The sequence below is a fragment of the Lolium perenne genome, chromosome 2 (assembly GCF_019359855.2).
Source record: "Lolium perenne isolate Kyuss_39 chromosome 2, Kyuss_2.0, whole genome shotgun sequence".
Classification (NCBI taxonomy): Eukaryota; Viridiplantae; Streptophyta; class Magnoliopsida; order Poales; family Poaceae; genus Lolium; species Lolium perenne.
The window spans coordinates 234,187,470-234,211,172 of NC_067245.2; the positions used below are offsets into that span (position 1 = coordinate 234,187,470).

Here is a 23,703-nt window from a genome sequence, read left to right on the forward strand (position 1 = left end):
TGTTGAGTTGTTGACAGAGTTTATATACTGTCAAACAGAAGTATGTTGGTACATCTAAGTAATCCATGTTTGCAATGGCAACCATTGTTTATTGATGTCCACGTCAGACTGCATATTGCAAGAAAAAGTATAGAAGGCCGGTTTAGTTTTCTAGCTATATTTTAGCTTTCCTTCCATTAAGCTATATGAATTAAATATATTATTTTCTTGTGAAAGTTACTCCAAAAATTATACCATTATTTTGCATGAGTTGCATACACGAAATATTATTGTGTTTTCAAAAATTTATAATATTCTAAAAATTACGAAGTTTTCCATGTAGAATTAATAAGAATGATGGCAAAAATTCCACGTCAAAAATGGGTACATACAAGGCGAACACAACAGCTAGATCAAATCAGCTCTCGCGGACTCTAACTAATTGATTATTTCATGCATGATGTCGTCGCATGTAACAATAACAGTCTACGTCTTCAGAACTCCGAACACGAACCAGATTTCATGCGATTCAAACCATACGTGTTAATTGGCTCTGTATATTGTGATGATTGAAAACTTACACATGACCCATTATGGAGATAAATTTCCTTTTTTTACCTATGTGTTAAGTACTCATGTGTACTTTATTGTTGTACTTCTTATCTTTTAATCTCAGTCGTTAAAATTAAGATCAACATATTATATTTTTAGCATATGTGGACGAACATTGTTGCTTTATTTTATATCGTTATATTATTTTTATTGTTTCGTAATTTGTAGCGGTCTACGAAGCTACCCCTTTACGGCACCATGTGCCACGCCTTGAAGCGCGGTGTATTTATTTTTATAATGAGCGCTTTATTACTTCATAAAAAGCATTACATTCGGCCTCGAAATGCGGTGTATTTTCTTTTAGAGTGGGCGCTTTATTACTGCATAAAAAGCGTTACACCCGGCCTCGAAGCGAGGGGTATGGGAGAGTCTACCAAAGATTACGCCTAGGATTCCCCGTAACATCTTATAAAGGCCGCACAAGGTATGCTCACCGAAGTTGTTTTATCATCTTGCTTTCCCCTTTACCTAGCAATCTAGAATAGTCGGGCAATGCTACAAAAATGTTGGAGATATACAAGTCAATCGGTCCGAACCTTTCAACGGTGTATAGGGAGAACTGAATTCGGCCGATGTTATTACAGAGGGAAACACGGAGCAGCCCACATGATCAGCCAATTGTCTATTTCAACAGTTATACACTGCATCCATCGCTTGGCTGCCAGTTCTATGCATGTTGATCATCTCTTGAGGAACTTCTTGAACCAGCGTGCTGACTGCTTGGGATACCGCTTGCGCTTCTGCCCATCGCTGTAGTCCACAAAGTGTAGCCCGAAACGCACGGTGTACCCGCTTACCCACTCGAAGTCGTCGAGCAGAGACCACGCAAAGTACCCTTTCACGTTTGCGCCGTCCCTGTAAACCAGAAAATTAACACGCGCGTGCAACACAGCGTTGTCAGGTAAAATGTCAGGTATTGATCGAGTTATGGTGTAGACGGTGCTCTCTGATCGACCTTATGGCACTCTGCAGCGCAAGAAGGTGCTTGTGGTGGTAGTCTATCCTCGCGTGATCCTTGAGGGCTTGCTGGATTGTTAGGCTCTTGTTGTTGGGTTCGCCGATGCCTGAATGAAATAGTTTTTTAGTTGAGTTCTTGTATATGTTCTCTTCTGGTCTTTATCGAAAAAATGTTCTCTTCTGGTTTTGGGTAAAGAAAATATACTCACCGTTTTCAGTGACGTAGACAGTAGGATTGCCGTAGTTCTCCTTGATATAAAGCATTAGATCACGAAACCCTTGCGGGTAGACATATAGCCAAGATGTACCGGGAGTTGTACCAGCCTACACACGTAGTATTATTTACTTAAGTGGATCACCAACCTGAGAAGTGGGTAACAACTATGGAAGATTTGTTCGCATGTGCAGAAGTGGTAAAGTACCTGAGGACCTATGGGGACGCCATTTCGAACACCTAATAATTTTGGACGGTTAGTATACGCGGTCAAAACGAAGAAAATGGTTGATGCATGATGACTCACCGGTAAGATTAGCTTGAGCATCCGTATTGTAGCTTTTCTTCAGGTCATCTGATGGAGGAAGGTTAGCAGCATAGTTTGCAGTGTAATAATTCATTCCAATGAAGTCGAATGAGCCCTTGACTAATTCAGATTGTTCTTTTGTGAACTGCGGCAAGCGATTCCCGACCAATTTTCTCATGCTCTGGGGGTAGACTCCTCTCTTGAGGGGTTCCATAAACCTACAAGAGCATTCCTAGCTAGTAAGATTTCCATTTCGTTCAAGACCTTGAAAACGAAGATATATGTGAATTACAGAGAGCTTACCATCCAAGCATGAAGTCTATAGCACGCTTCGCTGCAGCATTGTCGGACTTCGAATGTGAGAAGGGAACATACCAGTTTGTGACTAGAGTTATCCCAACCTTCCCCTTCTGGACGGCCTGCATTTTCATACACATCTGTATCAATTATATGGTCGTTCATGGATGCGTACAATTCATGAAGTGCTGGTTGATCACCTGGTATTTCTGTTTGTATAATTTGAAGGCCGCTGCATGGGCGAGTAGCTGATGGTGGCCTACAGTGTAAGGCTCCGTTCCTGAATCTCCAGCGCTGCATTTCCCCGCCTCCCAAGGCGAGCACCGACCTGGCGCAAGCACTCCCATCGCATAGCTCGCGACGCAAAATGACAAGGGCTCGTTGAATGTAATCCAATGCTTCACTCGATCTCCGAACTCTTTGAAGCAGACTTCAGCGTAATCCTTATAGTCATTTCTGCATGCCAGTGACAACCGATTAAAATATCGTTTCTTATTTGTGACATCTACAAAATGCTTTAGAGAGTGTCTCCATCATTTGTTTGTAGCGGACCGTGCATGCCACTCTTTTTTTTGATAAATGGAATATACTAATATCAAAAGATACCAATTACACCCAGCCTCTGCAACAACGCACCATCCTAATGGCACTACAGATGCACACAACCAAAAACAAGAAAAGAAAACTAAGAAAAAAAGTCTCGGGCCTAACAAAAGCAATACATCCACCACCAAGTCAACATCTGAAATACAGACTCTCCAAAAACGATGCCTCCAAGAAGGGAACAGTGCTCTAACACCGTCGTCGGGCCACTCTTATGGAGTCACTATCTCGACCATATTCAATCACATCAACATCTATTTAACATGAGGCTTGCTTCGGTGTCCCCCCTCACCAAAATTTGAAGGGGTAAGTTTTCGCCGGTGTCTTCTTGTTTTAGCCCTAAAAACACATATCAAGCCCTATGTACCCTTATATAGATATACTAGGTGTACTTAATGTTTCTACCAGTCGATGTGGCTGATGGAATATTTTATCCACTGACGTTTCAGTTTTCAGTGTACACCGTTGTCTGCGCGTCTGACTACTGAATAATATAGATTTAAATGGATCGTACTAGCTACTCTAGGGCTTGTATTTATGCCTTTTTATTCATTTCTAATCAGTACACCCCTAGTTACGAGAAAGTATGAAGAGATCTTAGCCATACATGTGTTTAACCAAATTTTGAACAAGGGGGGGGAGGGGGGGGGGGGGGGACACCGAAGCAAAAGTGATTTAACATGTCTGGTTGTCTCTATCATGGAGCACGGTCTAGGCCCATATTGAGAGAGACGCATTGGATGTGACTAGTTCTCACTGGATTTGACTAAGCTCTAACTTAGCTGAGAACTAGCAAAACCGAGAGACATTTCGTAATTGGACCATCGTGGATTGTCTTACATGCCACATGTGCAGGAGATTATATAGATGACAGTTTCTAAAAAAGATGCAAATGTGAGCTCGGTCCACCGGATCGGACCAAGTTATTTTCTGAATTAAAAAAGGGTTTTAGAACTTCAAAACGTTCAGAAATAAAATTTTACATGTACACATAGATATGTCCTAGAAGTAAATTTTTGTCAGCCTAGAAGATAAAGTATTTCATACTAAAATTTTGCAATACATCTGTGTAGACACGGATTTTTCCCAATAATTTCTTTGACAATTTGTAATACCATTTTCAATTCTTTTCAGGATATCGGCTCCATGGAGACCCAACTCCAGAACGTCCGACACTCAGAATTTATTGGATATTTCAACGGATGCCCATGGTGGAGTAGGTAGAGAGAGGGAGAACGATAACTTCATGCATGCTGGACTAACTTACTCATGCTACCCCTATTTAATCTTCTTTTACTTAGGTTTATCTTGACATTTTTCGATAAAGGGAATATATTAATATCGAGAGATACCAATTACACCCAGCCTCTGCAACAACGCACCACCCTAATGGCACTACGGATGCACACAGCCAAAAAAAGGAAAAGAAAACTAAGAAACAAAAGTCCCGCTACAGTATCACCGACCTAACAACAGCAATACAACCACCACCATGACAACACCTGAATTGCAGACTATATTTTGATGATTTGAGTAGAATTTTCCATTTCATAATGACTTTCTTCTAGACCACACTTGAGATTTTTCTGCTGGCGATATTAATCCCAAACTATACTCTATCAATGTCTCATTATCTAGTTATTTCTCCAAGTAAATTCATAAAGGTATTCGCGATACTTTTACCACTCACATGATATTATGGCTAAGAAACCCTGTATATTCATCTTCCAATGCCTGAGGTGAATCCCAGTGAAAAAGGGTGACAAATGGCTGCAGCCCTGCAAATATATAAATATTAACAAATCTTAAGACTCATTTGGTGGTGGAGTAAATAACGACCATGATGTTAGATTGTCCATGCAGCATGCAGATTTATATCATTATTTGATAAAAAATAATTAAGTACAACTGATGGTTAGATAATTTACCTTTGGATAGGAGCTCATTAATCAAGTTATTATAATATCGGATGCCTTCTTTGTTCACTCCACCTCTAAGAGTCCCATCTGACAGGCATTCATTAAGGTCAATGTGAACATCCTATCAACTTAGCATGTGGAGAGTTTGCAGAACTTAATTCAGAGAAAAACAAAAAGGAAAGAGGTGTAAATCGTATCAGGATTGAAAGATGGGGATATAGTTACCTGGAAGAATTCTTGTCCATGAGATGGAGAACCTGTATGCATCCATTCCCATATCCTTCATGAGGCGCACATCTTCCTGAGGTTTATAGAAAGTTGTGATCAGTACTAGATTAATAATGCGGGATTAATGTATCAAATATTCTAAAAAATTGTCATAGTGAGATGATGTTAATATCAAACTTTGAGCATATAATTTATGGAAATTCTAAAATGTCCAAGAATAAGTAAGTCGTACAAACTAAAAACACTCTATCCCTACCTTGTAAAGATGGTAAGAGTCCACTGCCACATCCCCATTGCTTTTGTCGAAAATTTTATCTGCAAAAGTTATTCAGGTTTTTATGGGAAAAAAAATACATGCCTGTTCATTGGTATTCATTTGTTGATAACGAAAGTTTAACTTCAGTAGTACGTTCACACTCAACTCAGATAATATAGATATACTACTGAAATACTACTACTCTGTTCGACTGTTCCTGATAAGTGACCTTTCAGACATGTATACACCACCTCCAACGAGCACAGCGATTCTTCCGTGCACGGGACCTCCCGTGCACTGGTTCATTCGGTTTCATTACATATCAATATGTCAAACCAAACTGAAACATATTGGAACTCAATGAAATTTAGCAACACAGTGTGGCACGGATCTAAAAGCAGATAAGCAATGGCAGAAACATGCACATGACCTCCTATGCACGGGATAACATCATTTCTCCTGTCTCCAACACGTAGTTTGGCCGTTATTTTTGTTCAACAAGTTAGTATAGGATGATAGTATGAAAATAATCTGTATATATAATAAATCTAATGATACTATTATCCGTTTACTGCGTGTTGCAGATGTATACATGCCTGGGTATTGGTGAGTGAAGTTGTCCCAGATGCTTGGTCCCCTGCCTCCCTCCATCGCACCACCCTCATACTGCAGTAGCGTGCCAGATGCATTTGCATATATGAGACCATATCCAGAACAGAATATATGATAGTACTTCTTGGATCAGATAGTATCGATGGACCAAGTCGGGAAGTCATATATTACTTCTTGTGAAAAACATGTTCTCCCACTTTTTCTAAGATTCAGTCATTCATGATTCTTGTCTATTTGCCTAGAATCTACTCTGTGTTAACTTCAACTACAACATTCCCAACTATACATTAACCTCTAACATTAGGAAGGAGCCTCTTATGCATGATTCAGCTTTCATACCTGTACTTGCCATCACCCATCAGATTGTGCTGATCCGAGAAAGGAAAGCGGACAATGTATGCTATGCATGAATCAGTGGAGGAAAGAAGTGGAAACCTGGTAGGACGAGGAGGCCGTCCCGAAGACGAAGCCCTTGGGGAAGCTCCTCCGGCTTACCGGCTCCAGTCCGACGCTGTCGTAGGCAGCGGAAGCGACAGCCAGAAGGAGAAATGTCAGGACGGCACGACCAGGCATCGTCGCCAGTTCTCCTGCAGCCATATGTGGGGGCGACGGGGTCGTCGCAAAGAATGTATTGCAGCGCTTATCGCTGTGTCAAGAGCTCACCTTGGATCAAGATATATATAGGCCGATGTAAGAGATTAAATAATAATTGTTGTCTGTTCTGGAAACATGTTGTGGCAGACCGTTGACGATTTCTCAACTAAAAGGAAAACCATGTCATGTGCTCCTTGCCCTGTTTCGCTTGGACTGGACCTGGCGACTGCCGTCGAGGAGGCTCTCCTGGCGCACGACGGCCACGGGGTGCTCTATCAAGGAGATGCGAAGCCATGCCCTCGCTGGGCACGTCACAGGAGACCTGATGCCCTGCTCCGCCTCTGTTGCTGCTTTGGATCCTCTAGTTTCTAATGTTAGAACTTAGAACACTACTTTTAAACATAAGGCTCGACAGCCCAGCTTTAAATTAATAAAGCCATCAACCGGCTAGGATACAATGGTGCTGATTACACAAACTTGAACAAGGTAAAAGAAAGAGGCAAAGCCTTAGAGGAACTACAGAGAATTCCACTCGGCAGCGCCACCAAAGAACCCACAAGTACAAGCTACGGTGCTGCCGCGGACGGAAAGAGACGTGCCAAGCGAATAGGAGAAGCACCAGCGTCAAAGAGATGAAGATCCGGCTCGGAGACCGCCTCGCCTTGCTATCGCCGAAGGAGGGACCCTTCCCATCTCATCGGCCAACACAGAACATAGAGGTGGTTGAGTGCCCAAAAAAGCCTTGAACTTGCTGACTGCCTCCATAGGCCTCACCAGAGACACACCCAAACCGCACCACCGTCATTGTCACCACACCGATAGCCCTCTGTCCCCTCGACCCAAAGCGGCGCCTCCAAGGAGGAGAACGACGCATTGCGCCATCATCGCCCGGCCGTAGCCTAAGTTTTCACCCGGGAAGAAGAGGAATAGGGGGGGGGGGGTTACCTCACCAGCCCTTCAAGAAGGAGAACGGCGATAGAATCGTCGCTGCCGATGTGGCTGGCACCGAGCCAGCCAAGAGTTTCCCCCGGCAGCTCCCCACCGAACTCGCACGGACGCAGAACGGGCAGTCCGAGGACCAACCATGTCGTATCTGGCGCAGAGGGACCGGAAAGTGGAGACGCCAACGAACAGACGAAGAACGCGCCGGAGCACGAATACGCCGCACCCAGCCATCCGCCGACTCCTCACCGTCCACACGGCCAAGGAGATCGGCCCACACCAGCGAACGCCACCCGCCTTCCGGTCGACGTCGCCACCCACCGTCCAGGGCCGCTGCCCCGCCGTCCAAACTCCGTCCTCCGCAGATCCGAGGGAGCCCGGAGGACCACATAGCAAGGGATCCGCCTCCATGAGCGCTCGTCGGCCAGCAGCACCACCACTGACCTGGAAGTGGCCAGAGCAGCACCTGCAGCCCCATGGCTGCCTGTGGTACCAGATCTGGGGATTTGGTGGGCTCGGACGGGCCCGGGGCCCCTGCCCCGGCCCGCGCGCGAGGCGGCCGCCCTGGCCGTGCTGCCCGTCCGGCTCCACTCACAGGTCGTTGCGCCGCCGCCGACCGCCGGGCGCCATGGACGCCCACCCTCGCGCCGCGCCGCCCGCCTCCATCGGACCGCATCGGGCGAGCTCGCGCCGCTCGCCATGGCAAAAGCTTCCGCGGAAGCCGCCGCCGCCCGAGCACGCACATCCCGCAGAGCCACCCCGCAGCCGTCGAACGGCCGCGCCGCCACGCCCCCTGCCCAGCGCCGCGCCTCCCTGCACCGATGCCGCCTGTGCTTCCATCACCGCGAGAAGGAGAAAAGGCGCCCCGCCGCCGACGCCGACCGAGCTTCGCCCGGTGGCGCCTCCTGGCGGCGGCGAGGCGGGGGAGAGGAGGACGGGGCTGGCGGCGGACTAGGGTTTCGCCCTGGGACTCGCGGGAGCCCAGGACGAAACGGTTCTTGACTAACTCAACTTAGAACACTACTTGCCGTTAGATGCCCACTTGCTGGGTCCTGCAACTTATACTAATGATGTGTGCTTTTATCTCCTAATTCTTCGGTTAATCGCCCGTGTTGTGGGTCTTAGATTAGCCTCTGCAATCTGCTGGGCATGTACCCAGTCCCATATTTTTGCTTCCAGAACTGCAATATGCCGATGCATCGGCCAGTTTTTTTTCGAAATGGGGAGATCGGCATATTATCTGCCTTGGGGCCAGTTTACCGTTCCAATGAGTGACTACGAAATCAACATAGTGTGCTGTAATGTTCGTGGTCCAAATGATCCTGATTGTCGTGCAACGATGCTTGAAACCATCTCCAACGCCTCCTGCCACATTGTTTGTTTGCAAGAATCCAAGCTAGAAATAGTTGACCCCTTCATTGGTGCGTCCATTGGTGGACAGCGCTTTCAAGGATTTGCCCAACAGCCAACAATTGGCACCCTTCCTTTGGGATGAGGAGGCCGTGGAGCTCTCGAATGTTAGTATCGGTACCTTCTCTCTCTCGGTGACGGTTACATCTTAGCGTAGTGATGATATCTTAGAGTTCAAGGTTGTCTATGGGCCGACGGATAATGCGCTCAAGGATGCTTTTTCAATGAGCTTTTGACTCTCAAGCCAACTTCGGGGATAAAATGGATTGCTCCGAGAGACTTCAAAATCAACAAAGCTTGAGACAATAATAACAACATAAATTGATGTAGAATTACCCGCTTTCCTGATGCCCTTCATGGTTGTGACCTCACGATAGCTCCAAATATTGACACTTTTTACCGAAGGTCTTCACTTGGTTTCTTTGATAGAGAAACCTTGTTCTTTTATTGTGAGATTCGGTTACTGGAAACTTTTGGAAAGATCTGAGGGCATTTATGGGTTAGTCACACCTAAATGAGCAAATCCTTAGTTGAAGACATTTCCATCCGAGGTCTCGAGAGGGTTTAATGACCTATGGTACGACCGAAGCCCACCCGTACGGCCCGCCCGTACCATGTACCAGCACCTTTGTACCAAATTAATATGATTATTCCTTTGATCTATTCTCCTCTCATGTGTGAGTAAATCCCCATAGACGTAGGAGATGTAGGGAATTGGTGAGATGTGATATGCGTATTTTACTTTCATCCATTTGTGATTGTTATTGTGATTATTATATTTTGAGAATGATTATCTATGTGTGTCTGATGCTTGTTATCCAATTTAAGGGTCCAGGTAACATGATCTAGAGATCTCATAGATATGAACTTGTTACTAGTGAATTGGCGATGACCCCCGAGTGACACGGACAATATCAAAGAGGATCTAGTATAACTTGAAGACAACAAGGGACCGTCAAGTTTAAAGCCTTGATCTGTCCAAAGACATTTAGTGATGCGTCGACCATGACTTTGGTAACATGCAAAAAGATCATTCGAATCAAGAGAATCTACCAAGAGGATTCTTGATTGGTGTATGGGTTGCTTGCCTACTAAAGATTGAATAAGTACATATTGTTCCATTATTGCTCCTATAATTCATCCACCTGATTGGAATTTACCTTTTGAGATTATGTGTGAAGCAAGTGACTATGCGGTAGTTGTTGTGTTGGGACAAAGAGTGGATAAGCAACCTAACATTATATATTATGCTAGTAAGACTCTTGATGGCGGCCAAAGAAATTATGCTACTACTGAAAAAGAGTTTTTAGTTGTGATCTTTGCTTGTGATAAGTTTAGATCTTACATAGTAGATTTTAAAGTTATTGTGTACTCTGATCATTCTACTATTAAATATCTTATGAATAAGAAATATGCTAAGCCTAGAGTTACTAGACGGGTTTTACTATTGCAAGAATTTGCTTTACATATTATTGATAGAAAGGGCGAGGATAATCCTGTAGCTCATCATTTGTCTAGAATGTAAAACATTGAGGATGATCCAACCCCTATTATATTAATGATCATTTTGCTAATGAATAACTTGCAAATATTAATGTGTCTAGTGCAAGAGTAGCTTCCCCATGGTTCACTGATTATACTAATTTTATTGTTAGAAAAGTTATGCCACCTCATTTTACTTATCAACAAAGAAAGAAATTCTTTTATGATCTTAGACATTACTTTTGGGATGATCATTTTTTCATAAGAAGGTTGTTGATGGTCTTATTAGTTCTTGGGTACCCGAGTTTGAAGCAGCAGGCATTATAAAAGACTATCATGACAGTCCTTATGGAGGCCACCACGCGGGAGACCGCACAGCTGCAAAGGTATTGCAATCTGGTTTTTTATTGGCCTACTTGATTTAAAGATTGTGCTAGTTATGTTAAAGCTTGTGATAGATGTCAACACGTTGGAAACATTGGTAAGAGAAATGAAATGCCTATGAATTATACACTGCCTCTTGAACCATTTGATGTGTGGGGATTTGAATATATGGGGCCATTTCCTTCCTCCAAATCGCAACATAGTCACATTTTGGTTGCAGTGGATTATGTTACTAAGTGAGTGGAAGAAATTCCGACAAAGAGTGCTGACCATGCCACTGTGATACGTCGCAAACGTATCTATAATTTTTGATGTTCCATACTTGTTTTACACCTCCTTGTTTACTGCTTTTGCATTTCAGAAAAGTTGTATACAGAAAATATTCTCGGAATTGGACGAAACAAAGCCAAAGTCAATATTTTTCCGTAACGAAGACAGAGTCCAAAGGGGGGTCGAAGAAGAGGCGCAGGGCGGCCAGACCACACCTAGGCGCGGCCTGGCCTTGGACCGCGCCTAGGGGTGGTGTGGGCCCCCTGGCCTCCACGGACCTCACCCTTCCGCCTATTTATTCACGATCTCGGTAAAACCCTGAATACCCGAGCCTCCATCCACGAAAAGTTCTGTCACGGCCGCCATTGCAGATCCTAGCTCGGGAGGGTTCTGATGCTCTTCCCGGCACCCTGCCGGAGGGGGAAATCATCGTCGGAGGCATCTACATCACCATGCCCGCCTCCGAAGTGATGCGTGAGTAGTTCATCCCTGGACTATGATGGGTCCATAGGAGTAGCTACATGGTTGTCTTCTCTAATTTGTGCCTCATGTTTAGATCTTGTGAGATGTCCTACATGATCAAGATCATCCCTATGTAATGCTACATGTTGTGTTTGCTGGGATCCGATGAATATTGAATACTATGTTGAGATCGATTATATATTCTTGTCATATGTTATTTGTGATCTTTCATGTTCTCCTTTGCTAGTAGATACTCTGGCCAAGTAGATGTTTGTGACTCCAAGAGGGGGTATTTATGCTCGATAGTAGGTTCATGCCTCTAGTTTTCTGGAAGAGTGACAATAACTTCTAAGATTGTAGATGTGTTGTTGCTACTAGGGATAAAACAACAATGTTTTATCCGAGGGTAATTCTATTGTTTACTTTACACACACTGCTTAATGCGATAATTTGTTGCTTGCAACTTAATACTAGAAGGGGTTCGGACGATAACCGGAAGGTGGATTATTAGTCATAGACGCAGTTGGATTACGGTCTATGTATTATGTTGTAATTCCCAAACGAATCTCATAGTAATCATCTTGTCATGTATGGTCGCTATTCTGTTAATTGACCAGCTGTAATTTGTTCACCCAACATGTTATTTATCTTTATGGAGAGACACCTCTAGTGAACTGTGGATCCTGGTCCTTTCATTTACACTCATAAATTCATCCACTGCAATCCTGTTCTGTTTACTTTCTGCGAGCAGTGTTCTCTTTAATTACTGCAAACATCTCCTTCCACTCGATACATTTAATTCTTTGTGTTCAACAAAACCGGTGAGATTGACAACCTCAATGTAAGTTGGGGCCAAGTATTTTGGTTGTGTTGTGTGCAGGTTCCACGTTGTTGCTAACGCCGGTAGTGCGCTCTGCCAATAGTCAGCCAGCAACACCTCCAGAAGTCACGCCTTTCTTCTACTGGTCGATTAAACCTTGATTTCTTACTGAGGAAAAACTTGGTGCTGCGCTCATCATACCTTTCTCTTGGGGTTCCCCAATGGTGTGCAATTTGCGCTCATCAAGCTATTTTTATGGCGACATTGCCGGGGAGAAACAAGATTTCTGCAAGGGGAGTCTCTCATCTCCAATCTCTTTACTTTGTTATAGTTTTGCTTAGTTTATTTTATTTTGTATTGTTTACTTCATTATATCAAAAACACACAAAAAATAGTTTCGATTATTGATGTTATTTCTGTTGTTTAGTTTAAATTTTGCTAAATGGGTTCCGCTGAAAATACTAAGTTGTGTGACTTTACTACCACAAACAACAATGATTTTATTTGTACACCTATTGCTTCACCAACTTCCGAAGTAGTATTCTGTGAAATGAGGCCTGCTTTATTAAATCTTGTTATGAAAGAGAAATTTTCTGGTGTTAGTAGTGAAGATGTCGCTTCTCACCTTAATAATTTTGTTGAATTTTGTGAGATGCAAAAATATAAGGATGTTGATGGTGACATTATAAAACTAAAATTGTATCCTTTCTCTTTGAGAGGGAGAGCTAAAGATCTATCTTTGCCTAGAAATAGTATTGATTCTTGGGTTAAATGCAAAGATGCTTTTATTGGAAAATATTATCCTCCTGCTAAGATTATATATTTGAGAAGCGACATAATGAAATTTAGACAGTTTGATAATGAACATGTTGCTCAATCTTGGGAAAGAATGAAATCTTTGGTAAAGAATTGTCCCACTTATGGACTGACTACTTGGATGATCATCCAAACTTTTTATGCAGGACTGAACTTCTCTTCAAGAAAACTTCTGGAGTTAGCTACTGGAGCTACCTTTATGTCCATTACTTTGGACGCTGCAACTAAATTACTTGATGATATGATGATAACTTATTCTGAATGGCACACCGAGAGAGCTCCACAGGGTAAGAAGGTAAATTCTGTCGAAGAATCCTCCTCTTTGAGTGATAAGATTGATACTATCATGTCTATGCTTGTTAATGGTAAAGCTCATGTTGATCCAAATAATATTCCATTAGCTTCTTTGGTTGCTCAAGAAGAGCATGTTGATGTGGATTTCATTAAGAGCAACAATTTTAACAACAATGCTTATAGGAGTAATTTTGGTAGCAACAATTATAGGCCATATCCTTCTAATAATGGTAATGCTTATGGAAATTCTTATGGTAATTCCTACAGCAATAATAAAAGTGCACCCTCTGATCTTGAATTCATGCTTAAGAATTTTATTAGTAAACAAACTGCTTTCAATAAAACTGTTGAGGAAAAGCTTGGCAAAATTGATGTTCTTGCTTCTAAATTTGATAGCCTTGCTCATGATGTTGAATTTCTTAAATTAAAATTTATTCCTCATGATGTTAAAGAAAGTAAAATTTTGAATGTCATTCAAGTTAGAATTGATGAAAATGTTAGGATGTTGGCGGAATTGCATGCTAGGTGGGAATGAGAAGATGAAATTGCTAGAAATAATAATTTGACTAAAATTTGTACCATCACTACCACCAGTAGTAATGAAGTTTCAAATACTAGCCACCCTCCTACTGTTAATGGTGAAATAATTGGTGTAGGAAAAGTCCGCGCTCCTTCTACAAAATTGCATAGAACAACTGAAACTGCTCCTGATAAGTGTGCTGAAATTTTTCGGAGTATGGGAGACAATAGTCCTTTCACATTTGATAAAAATGGTTTTAATTTTTATGATTGCAATATCTCTGAAGTAATTAAGTTCTTACAAAAGCTTGCTAGAAGTTCTAATGCTAGTGCTATAAATATGGCTTTCACGAAGCACGTTACAAATGCTCTTATGAAAATTATAGAAGATAAATTAAAACGTGAAGCTTTTATTTCTAAAAAGTTAGAAGATGGTTGGGAGCCCATCATTAAGATGAAAGTAGATTGCTTTAATTGCAATGCTTTATGTGATCTTGGTGCAAGTATTTCTGTTTGCCACCATTGGAACAATGTTATTTGAACGTTCATCTTGTTGATATTGCTGCAAAGAAATCTTTGGGGAGAGTTAATAATGTTCTTATTATGGTTAATAATAACCTTTTAATCGTTGATTTTGTTGTTTTGGATATTGAATGCAATGCTTCTTGTCCAATTATATTGGGAAGACCGTTTCCTAGAACTGTTGGTGCTGCTATTGATATGAGAGATGGGATTATGAAATATCAGTTCCCACTCAAGAAATTATGAAACACTTAGAGTGTCACTAGTAGTACCCCTAAACCCTCAAACCCTCAAACCATTTTAAGGGTTGAGAATGGGCATTTTTGGCACGTTTAGAGGTTGAAAAACTGGGGCAAAGACTGGAACCCTCAAACCCAACCCTTATAACGGAATACTGGTTCTAGTCTTTGCCCCAACCCCAACCCTTCAAACTGTCATATGACATATCACAAATTTCATCATCTGAATAACAGTTTGAAAGAAACAATAATCATTCTAATTATTATTACAACACCGAATAGTACTTTCAAGCACATAATAAAATCATTCAAGTTATTACAACAATGTTTTTGCAAATAACAATAATATTTCGAATCAAATAGGACATAGAAAAGTAAAACAAAGGTAGATCATTGGCCTTGGCGCCACCCATCCAACTGCCAGTGGTGCTCTACTAGATCATCCGGAGCTGGGCATGAGTCTTTTCATTCTCAATCTGACGATGTGCTTCAAGAAAAGCTTGTACGCGAGAACTGTTTCTTTCCGGTTGCACACGGGTACCAACATTGTCATAGAAACAAGGCAGGTTTATTGCTCGTGGCCGAGAGCACGGTTCCGGTAGATGGTGACTCGCCCCATCTTCGACCCTCTCCCCTGATCCATCTGGTTCGTGCGGTCTTCAAACTCTTGCACGTCGACGAGGAGGCTCATCATCTCGACATCGTCGTCTTGAAGCAACTCCTCAATATCCGAATCATCCGACGACGACCAACCGGAATCATCGGACAACGACGCCGTATCGTCGGTGTCCATCTACATAATACAACAAAAACTAATATATGTGTTTCCAACAATGAATCTAAAAGAAAAAATAAAACAAAAAGGGGCATACCGGGGTGAGCCGCGGCCGGTCGGGGCGTCGGGAGGGCCGGGGCCGGGGCCGGTTGGGGCGGGGCCGGTCGGGACGCGGCGGCGGGAGGGCCGGCGCGAGGCAAACCCCGGCGGCGGGAGGCGACGCGGGAGGCGGCCGGGAGGGCTCGGGCGGCCGCGGCGGCTCGGGACGACACGGCGCAGGGCGGCGGGCGGCTCGGGATGACGTGGGGCGGCGGGCGGCGGCCGAGGCGGAGGCGGACGGGCGGGCGGCCGACGGCGGGCGGGCGACGGATGAGCGGGCGGGAGGCGGACGGCGGGCGGCGGGGCGGCGCGGATCCGCGGGCGGCAGGGATGACGCGGGGTGGCGGGCGGCGCGGATTCGCGGGCTGGGGAGCTCGCGGCGGCCAACAGGAGTCGAGGGGAGGCGGGCGGCGGCCGGAATCGCGGTGGCCGGCGGCCGGCGGCGCGGGGCGGGAGGTTGGGGATGGGAAATTTCCCTCCCGCGCGACGAGGAGGAGGAGTGCGGGTTGGGTGCAGTTCGGCCTCTGATGACCCACAAGTATAGGGGATTGCAACAGTCTTCGAGGGAAGTAAAACCCAATTTATTGATTCGACACAAGGGGAGCCAAAAGAATATTTGTAAGCCTTAACAGCGGAGTTGTCAATTCAGCTGCACCTGGAAACAGACTTGCTCGCAAGAGTTTATCAGTAGCAACAGTTTTACAGCAGTAGCAGTAGTGAAATATCAGCAGCAGTGTAACAAAGACAGCAGTAGTGATTATAGTAAACAACAGGATTAAAATACTGTAGACACAGGGATGGATGAACGGGCGTTGCATGGATGAGAGAAATCATATAACAATCAAGGTAGGGCATTTGAAGATAGTAATAAAACAGTATCCAAGTACTAAACAATCCATAGGCATGTGTTCCGTATATAGTCGTACGTGCTCGCAATGAGAAACTTGCACAACATCTTTTGTCCTACCAGCCGCACTACAAGGGAAAGGCCTACTGCCGACGCACCAAATAGGCTTATTGCCGGCGCACCTAAGCCCGCCGGTGCGAACGTGCCGGTGATAACAGCTCATTGCCGGCGCGCCTGGATGTTCGCCGGCGGTAAGGCAGCTACTGCCGGCGCACCGGCCCTGATTCGCCGGCAACTACCATATTCCACGGACGCACTTGTTGCTGCGCCGTCAGTAGGCATGCCAGCACTGGCGCGTGCTTTGTGCGCCGGCAGTAGGTAATGTAGGTTCGCCGGCAGTAGCAGTCGAAAATAAAATTTTATAGCCATTTTCCAGCTTATTACAATGCATATTTGCAAATTTATACAACATTTCATATTTGTACAGCAGCACATGCAATATGAGAAGCACATAGAGAGTCAAGTATCATTTCGGAATCAATACACAAATACACAAGTCTCGTTCCGGAATGTTGATTCATACAACACAAGTGCATATGCAACACCGAACGACGAAGTTTCACAAAGTTAGAAGTCTCGGTACATAGTCGTCACAAGTATCATCATACACCTCACAATGTAGGTCCTAACCTAAACTACAATCACATAGAACATGACCAACATGGTCACGATGACCATCATCACGAAGGCCATGGTCTTCATCCGGTTCCTCCTCATGTCCCTCATCTCTCCCGCTAGATAACGGGCGTATCTTCCTTCCGCCTCCACCCTAGTGGGGTATCCCTTGTAGCTGTTGCCGCTGAAACGGTGCACCTGTCTCCGACAGTCCTCCCAGTCGTCGTAGACTCCAGGAACCCTCCCCTTGTACACGACATATGTCGTCGGCATCTCCATTCACAAGACAAGTAAAACGTTAGTACCAATGCAACGAACAAGTGCCAACTCAAATAAGAGACAAGTAGTATGAACTAAATAGCATGTGCCTCATACTTTGTTGGTCGAAATAAATAATAACATACAGGGATGGGGTCAGTGAGGCTAGGTAGGATGCACAATAGATTGATATTTGTGGCCATCACACCAAGCCTCACTGGCCCCACCCCGGAGTGTACAAGTGACCGAACATTTTAATCATCGGCCAATGCAATTAAGAAGTGCGAACTCAAATAGAAGACAAGTAGTACGCATTAAATAGCGTGCCTCATACTTTGTCGGTCGAAACAAATATTAACATCCAGGGATGGAGTCAGTGAGGCTAGGTAGGATGCACAATAGATTGATACTTGTGGCCGTCGCACCAAGGCTCACTGGCTCCACCCCCGAGTGTACGAGTGACCGAACATTCTAATCATCGGCGAACTCCAAATACGAGGCAAGTAGTGGTCGAGTAAATGCAAATAATTATTGAGCTATGTACGCCATAATCTTGAAATATATAGTAAATGAAACTAAAGACACATGTTCACATGCACATTCATACAACTAAATAAAAGCAACTAGTCGATTCTATGGGAATATATAGCAATTATTACAATACGGAAGTTCAAGGACATATCGTTCAAGCTTTAGCAAGTGTTCCCGTCGTAGGATCAGGTTGTACGCCTAGGGGGGAATGGACGGCAGCCCTCAAGCGAGTTGAACGGCCTCTCATCACGCGACATCTCCAAGCAGAGTTCTATCTCGTCATTAGGTGGTAGACCGTAGCCGTAGAAGAACTCGCCAGACCTATTGTTGACATCCTGCAGGATTATCGTGCAAATGAACTGCTGGATGCGACCCCAGTTCTTTCTAATCTCTCTATCAGGGACATCCGCCATGTTTGCAAACCTGTTTCTGAGATTGTCTGGCAGCAACATGTCATCTGCGTACTTTATGTACTCCTGCATCTGAAGGATGGCGTACCACGCGTCCATCCCATTGTCGGGCGTCGACTGCCTGAGGCAGGGGAAGTTGGTTGTGTGGGTTAAGACCAAGCCTCCTCAGGATTTCCTCTCTACTTTGAGGGGGCCTGCCTTGTTGGCGAAGCCGGTGAGAGCATCATTGAGAAGGGCCTTGATGTGGGTGTAGTCTTTTTTGTGGTCCCTACCCGAGTCGAGATAGACTGCATGCGAGTGTTGCGGGTGCACGACGATGAGGGTGCAGAACTTGTCTCTGCGGAAAACACACGGATTAACCTTTGGAAATGCAAATGGAGATATAGGATAGAATGGTAATGGGGGACTAGCGAGTGATTACTTACTCGGGGAAGTAAGGGATGAGAATGGCGCCCTTTTTAATGTTCACCAGCATGAAATCCTCGACCTGCTGGGTGGCAGTCGCCCGATCCCCAGCGTTGCAGATGATGCTCTCCCGCATATAGAAGGGGTCCATTATCGCGATGGTCGGTGTCTCCTCCTTAACAATCTGGGTAGACAAGCTAAGAGCAACTAGGCGAACCACACTAAAGTGGAGCGCTTGCATGCGATAGATGCTGAAGATGTCGTTGAACCGGATGAAGCACAAGTCCGCGGGGTACTTCTCGATGAAGTTCATGCCAGTTTGCACCTTCGCCACGAAGAGAGGGTAACCAGGATCTTTTGATTTGAGAAGAAGGTTCTCCACATGCAAGACAGTCTCATGCAAGCTCCTCATATCCGGGGTGAGTTTCTTCACGACATGCTCCGGCAGCATCGGTTGACCCAAGTGATGCAGAGGTCACCAATTGTTTGGCAACTTGTCAAGGAGTGGGACCTTGTCCTTGGATTTGGCCGCCGCCGCCTTGTCTTGGGCGTCCTTCTTATTTTGCCTCTTCCTCTTCTTGGGTTGTACTACTGGACCCTCCATCGCCGTAGTGGCCGTAGCACGGAGTGTGTTTGGGCTCAACATATTTTTGACGGCGGCGGTGGTGACCTCTTCAGGATTTTCCTCCTCAGCCGTTTCTTGAGAATCGAACAGCTTCTTGGAGCACACATATTTCAAGGCCGGCGCATTCTCATGGACAACTTGTGAAGACGTAGGAATATCCCATTGGAAGTTCTCACGTTCGTATTCCTCGGCCTCTGGCGCAGCTGGCTGTTGTGGTGGGGCGCTGACCTCTGGCGCAGCTGGCCGTTCTGGTGGCGCGATGACCACCGGCGCCGCTGGCTGTCGTGGAGGGACGCTGACATGTGGCGCCGCAAGGTGCTTGTCTTTGCGTGCCGTCGACCCCGAGTAGGTGTTGATCCGAATTAGGGTCTTCGGCCATAGCAGTACCCAACCCTTCAGTGAGGCCAGATTCAACGGGCTATCGTCATCGGCACCATACAGTTGATTAGGAGGAAACAAATCCTCATAGCCCGGTAACGCCCGATCCACTTCAACCCGGTAAACATCATCCGCCATATCTCGTGTGTGCCACTTCTTATCCAGGGGCCGAAGGATGGACCCCCTCGCGACGTCTTTGAGTTCGTCGTTTACTCTCATCAGGAAGGTGCATGGCGTTGAGAGCGCCTGCGAGAACATGTGTATGGCGTTAGAGAGAGGGCAAGGATGATGAAACTAATATATTAACTTGATGTACACATTAGTTAATTACCGTGAGGGCGTTGAGCTCGGCTAATGTCGACGGGCCAGCACATGCGGCGGCGGGCGTGCAAGTGACGGAGGGGCTGCTACCCGGCATGGACGGTGAATCCCTAGCACCAGCAACATTGCCGGCGGCCGGAGGAGTCTCCATTATAACATTGTCATTGCCGGTGGACGGTGGCGCCATCGAGTTGCTGCCGTCGAAGCTAACCACTTGCATTTTCGGGGGGGGGGGGAGGCTTGTTTGCCACCCTCATACCACGCGTGTAGAGCGTTGAAATCTGCTTGGACTGAAGCGGTGACTTCAGCTTTGACTTCAGGTACGAGTGTAGCTTTGAGTTGAGGTACCAGTTGCGGTACCAAACCAGCTTGGACTTGGGCTAGGATTGACTCCCTCATTTCCTCCGCCTCCTGCTGCTTCATCTCATTGCGCGCATTTTTATCGGCCGCAGACGACAAGCCGTAGTGATCATGCTTGTGGCCTGTACCGGCGCCAGCCACACGGCCTCTATGCGGCCTTCTCGTAGGTGAATGCTCATTGACGATGTTTAGCGCCCGTACGAGAGGCTTGTCCCATGCTACCCTGCCCGTCGACGCCTGGGACGAGGAGCTTTGGTCACCTTGAGAAAGTCTTTGTCTTTCTTCTTCCTGCGGAAGAAACGTGAACCATTTAGAAATGTTGCTACTATTATATGAACGATACTTGATCTAATAAAACCGGTAAATTGCTTACCAGTTTTTTCTCCAACGACAGGACCTTCTGGTCGTTCGTGAACCAAATTATGTCGGTTACGACATTGGGGTCCGTGACAAGTTCCCCGGTTAGTTTCTTCTTATGGTACCGGGACCTGATGAATCTTCTTTCAAGTGGGTCCTTGTACTTGAGCCAGGGGTTCTCAATGCCGGCCTTTACATACGTCTCGTCCTCCTTCGCCCAATAGGGCTCCTTTCCCTCGTACCCACGGCTCCCAAGGTTGTGGTTGCCGATGTTAAGCTCCCGCATTTCCTTCCCCCACAACTTGCGATTCTTCGTCGCTCGTAGCTCTTCATTGGCCACAAAAGCATCAAAGTCCGCCTGGGAGACATGCGGAAAGGCAGAGTGGACCTCTTCGAAACCTTTGCCGTCAGCAATCATCTTCCGCACCATGTACTTATAGCTGCTGAGGTGTTTGGTGAACTTCAGGAGGGCTTGTGAGTTCACAATGTTCTTGGATTCATGAGTGGAGGCGTAGTCGCCTAGGAACTTGTATCGTGAGTGCAACCTCTCAATGAGCTGGGCTCGCAAATGCGCTTTGTTCTCAGCTCGGTGATCCGTCTCGTTGAGATTGATGACCTCTCGGAGGATACATGCCAGTTGGTTGCCGTACCCCTTGGCAACATCCTTAGGCTCCACCGGCAAACCACTGGCGGGGTCCACCTCTTTGACTGTGTCTCTGCCGGTGACGACCGTGTTTTGGCGCCTTGCCTTCCGCGGCCTCTTGGAACCACTTGTCCTGGTGGCAGTACTCCCGGCGGTGCCGCTAGGATCGTCGCCGCTTGTCTCGCCGCTACCCCCGGCGGCGCCGGTTGCCTCATCGCCGCTAGGCTCGTAGGTACTACCCCCGGCGGCGCCGCTTGCCTCATTGCCGCTTGGCTCGTCGGCACTACCCCCAGCGGCATCCTCCATCTCATGGTCCTCGTCGCCGCCAACACCAGCGGCCTCGGCATCCTCCTCCGTCCTAAAGAAGTGCCTATTGTAGTGCTCCTCTAACTGTTCTTGAGACGACATCGTGGCTTGCACTAATAGAAGATGAAAAAGAGTTAGAATTCACGGAAAAATTCGGCATGACCTTTGCTAAAAATTGGTCATGCCGAGTGCTAGAATTGCCGGAACGGAAATGAATCGACATTCCGGCACTCAATAGCAACTCAATCCCTGCAAACATATATATACAACTCAACCATATATAGCATTTCCAACATCACATCTACATCCACTTGTCCTGATGCTTACACCATAACCATCAAGATCTCAACCATCACCATATATATATAACAACTTCATTTCACCGGTATCATTTTACAAATATAACCAGAGAACTCCACCTAATGAACTAAATACCAGCAATAGCATTTTACAAATATAACCAGAGACAAGAACTTTTCATTTTCATTTGCAACAACTTATCATTAAAACATCACAAAAATGACATGATCTAAACCAACAGTAGTACCAACAGTAGTAGTACCAACAGCAGTAGTATTTGTTTATGACAGCCATGAAAAGAAACCATGCTTGGCTCCAAGAACTTACTAACAATAACCTACATACTAAACAGCATCCAAGAATGTGTAAAACACATGGTCTAAACCAACAATAGTACCAACAGTAGTAGTAGCAACAGCTATATATAGCAGCAACTATATAGCAGCAACTATATATGAACCAAGCTACTACATTTGCATTTCATCTAAACCAACATAAATCAACTAAATGAACCTAGCTAGCTACTGCATTTTGCATTTTCAACTTGATTGCAGTAGCATAAGCATGAGCATTTTATATATATGGTAGTAGCATACCACCATACCACCATATCTCAAATTCTCAAATTCTCAAATTGGTTTAGTGTCCAGAGAATGAATTGAACCACCATACCACCATATCTCAAATTCTCAAACAAGCATAAATGAATTGAACCAGAGAATGAATTTAAAAGAATGAATTGAACCAGAATTTCAGCCAGCAAACATCTATAGAATTTATAGAATAGCATGAACATCTATAGAATTTAAATGTATACTAGTCACAAAGTCAGAGAACCAAGAGCTCACAAGTCAAATAGAATAGCATGAACATCTATAGCAATAGCCAGAGAACCAAGAGCTCACAAGTCAAATAGAAATTCAAGGATAATCCAAATGTACAGCTACAAATGGTCAGATTCTCAATTTCTTTCTTATTATGTGCAGCATTGCATGTACTACAACCAGTATAGTGAGCATTTTACATCCCTGGCATCCCTGCCAGCATTATATGTATTTCTTTAGAAAAAGAGAGGTACAGATCACAAGGTTTTGAACATACAGAGGTGCTGACATTCTGATTTCATAAGACAACTCATGTGTCTAGCTAAGTATAGTGATGTGCTTAATACAACAGAGAAACCAGAAATACAGCCCTCCCTCCAAGCACCAACAGCAATAGACGATATCATTTTATACTAGCAAAACCTAAATGAGCTAAATGAACCAGAGAACAAAGTTATTTTCTTTTATTGTTTACCTAAACATTACTGCTTAATTACAACAGAAATACAGCCTTGGCTCTCTAGCGTTTAGGTATTAGGAACAGAAAATGGACTATTGAAATTATGCCTTGCTTATTTTCAAAAAGTGACAGCGAGACCAAAACCCAACTGAGAAGTCACTCTGTGCTAATCTTCCCAAAGCATGACCATTTTTTCTCAAGAACAGTAGCAGTAGCAGTAGCATGACCAGTAGGAGTAACATGTAAATCCTAAACCAGAGAACTAGCAGCAACCATGCATAGCACCAATTTAAATCCTAAATCATTTAATACACATGTATACAGGTTATTTAACTTTGGCATGGTTTTCAAATGTGACAGTAACATGAGCATGAGCATGAGGTTTTTTCAC

At 44.9% G+C, this 23,703-nt stretch overlaps 1 protein-coding gene across 1 annotated transcript; it reads right to left on the reverse strand.

Annotated features, from left to right (window-relative positions):
* Window positions 1-921: 921 nt before the first annotated feature.
* Window positions 922-6,750, reverse strand: LOC127335239 (beta-glucosidase 12-like). Its single transcript, XM_071826545.1, has 13 exons — window positions 6,420-6,750; window positions 5,969-6,038; window positions 5,373-5,431; window positions 5,114-5,189; window positions 4,898-4,975; window positions 4,660-4,747; window positions 2,567-2,822; window positions 2,373-2,488; window positions 2,070-2,287; window positions 1,971-2,002; window positions 1,758-1,872; window positions 1,547-1,655; window positions 922-1,446 (listed from the first exon to the last, which is right to left on the reverse strand). Exons 1-13 carry the CDS (start codon window positions 6,579-6,581, stop codon window positions 1,272-1,274), a joined length of 1,554 nt encoding a protein of 517 aa, XP_071682646.1. The 5' UTR covers window positions 6,582-6,750; the 3' UTR covers window positions 922-1,271.
* Window positions 6,751-23,703: the final 16,953 nt, after the last annotated feature.

Coding starts and splice junctions, on each gene's coding strand:
- LOC127335239 (XM_071826545.1), bottom strand. CDS start 6,581: ATGGCTGCAGGAGAACTGGCGACGATGCCTGGTCGTGCCGTCCTGACA. Junction 2,003..2,069: donor TGCTCAAGCTAATCTTACCG/GTGAGTCATCAT, acceptor CAAAATTATTAG/GTGTTCGAAATGGCGTCCCC. Junction 1,447..1,546: donor GCGCTGCAGAGTGCCATAAG/GTCGATCAGAGA, acceptor TCTGGTTTACAG/GGACGGCGCAAACGTGAAAG.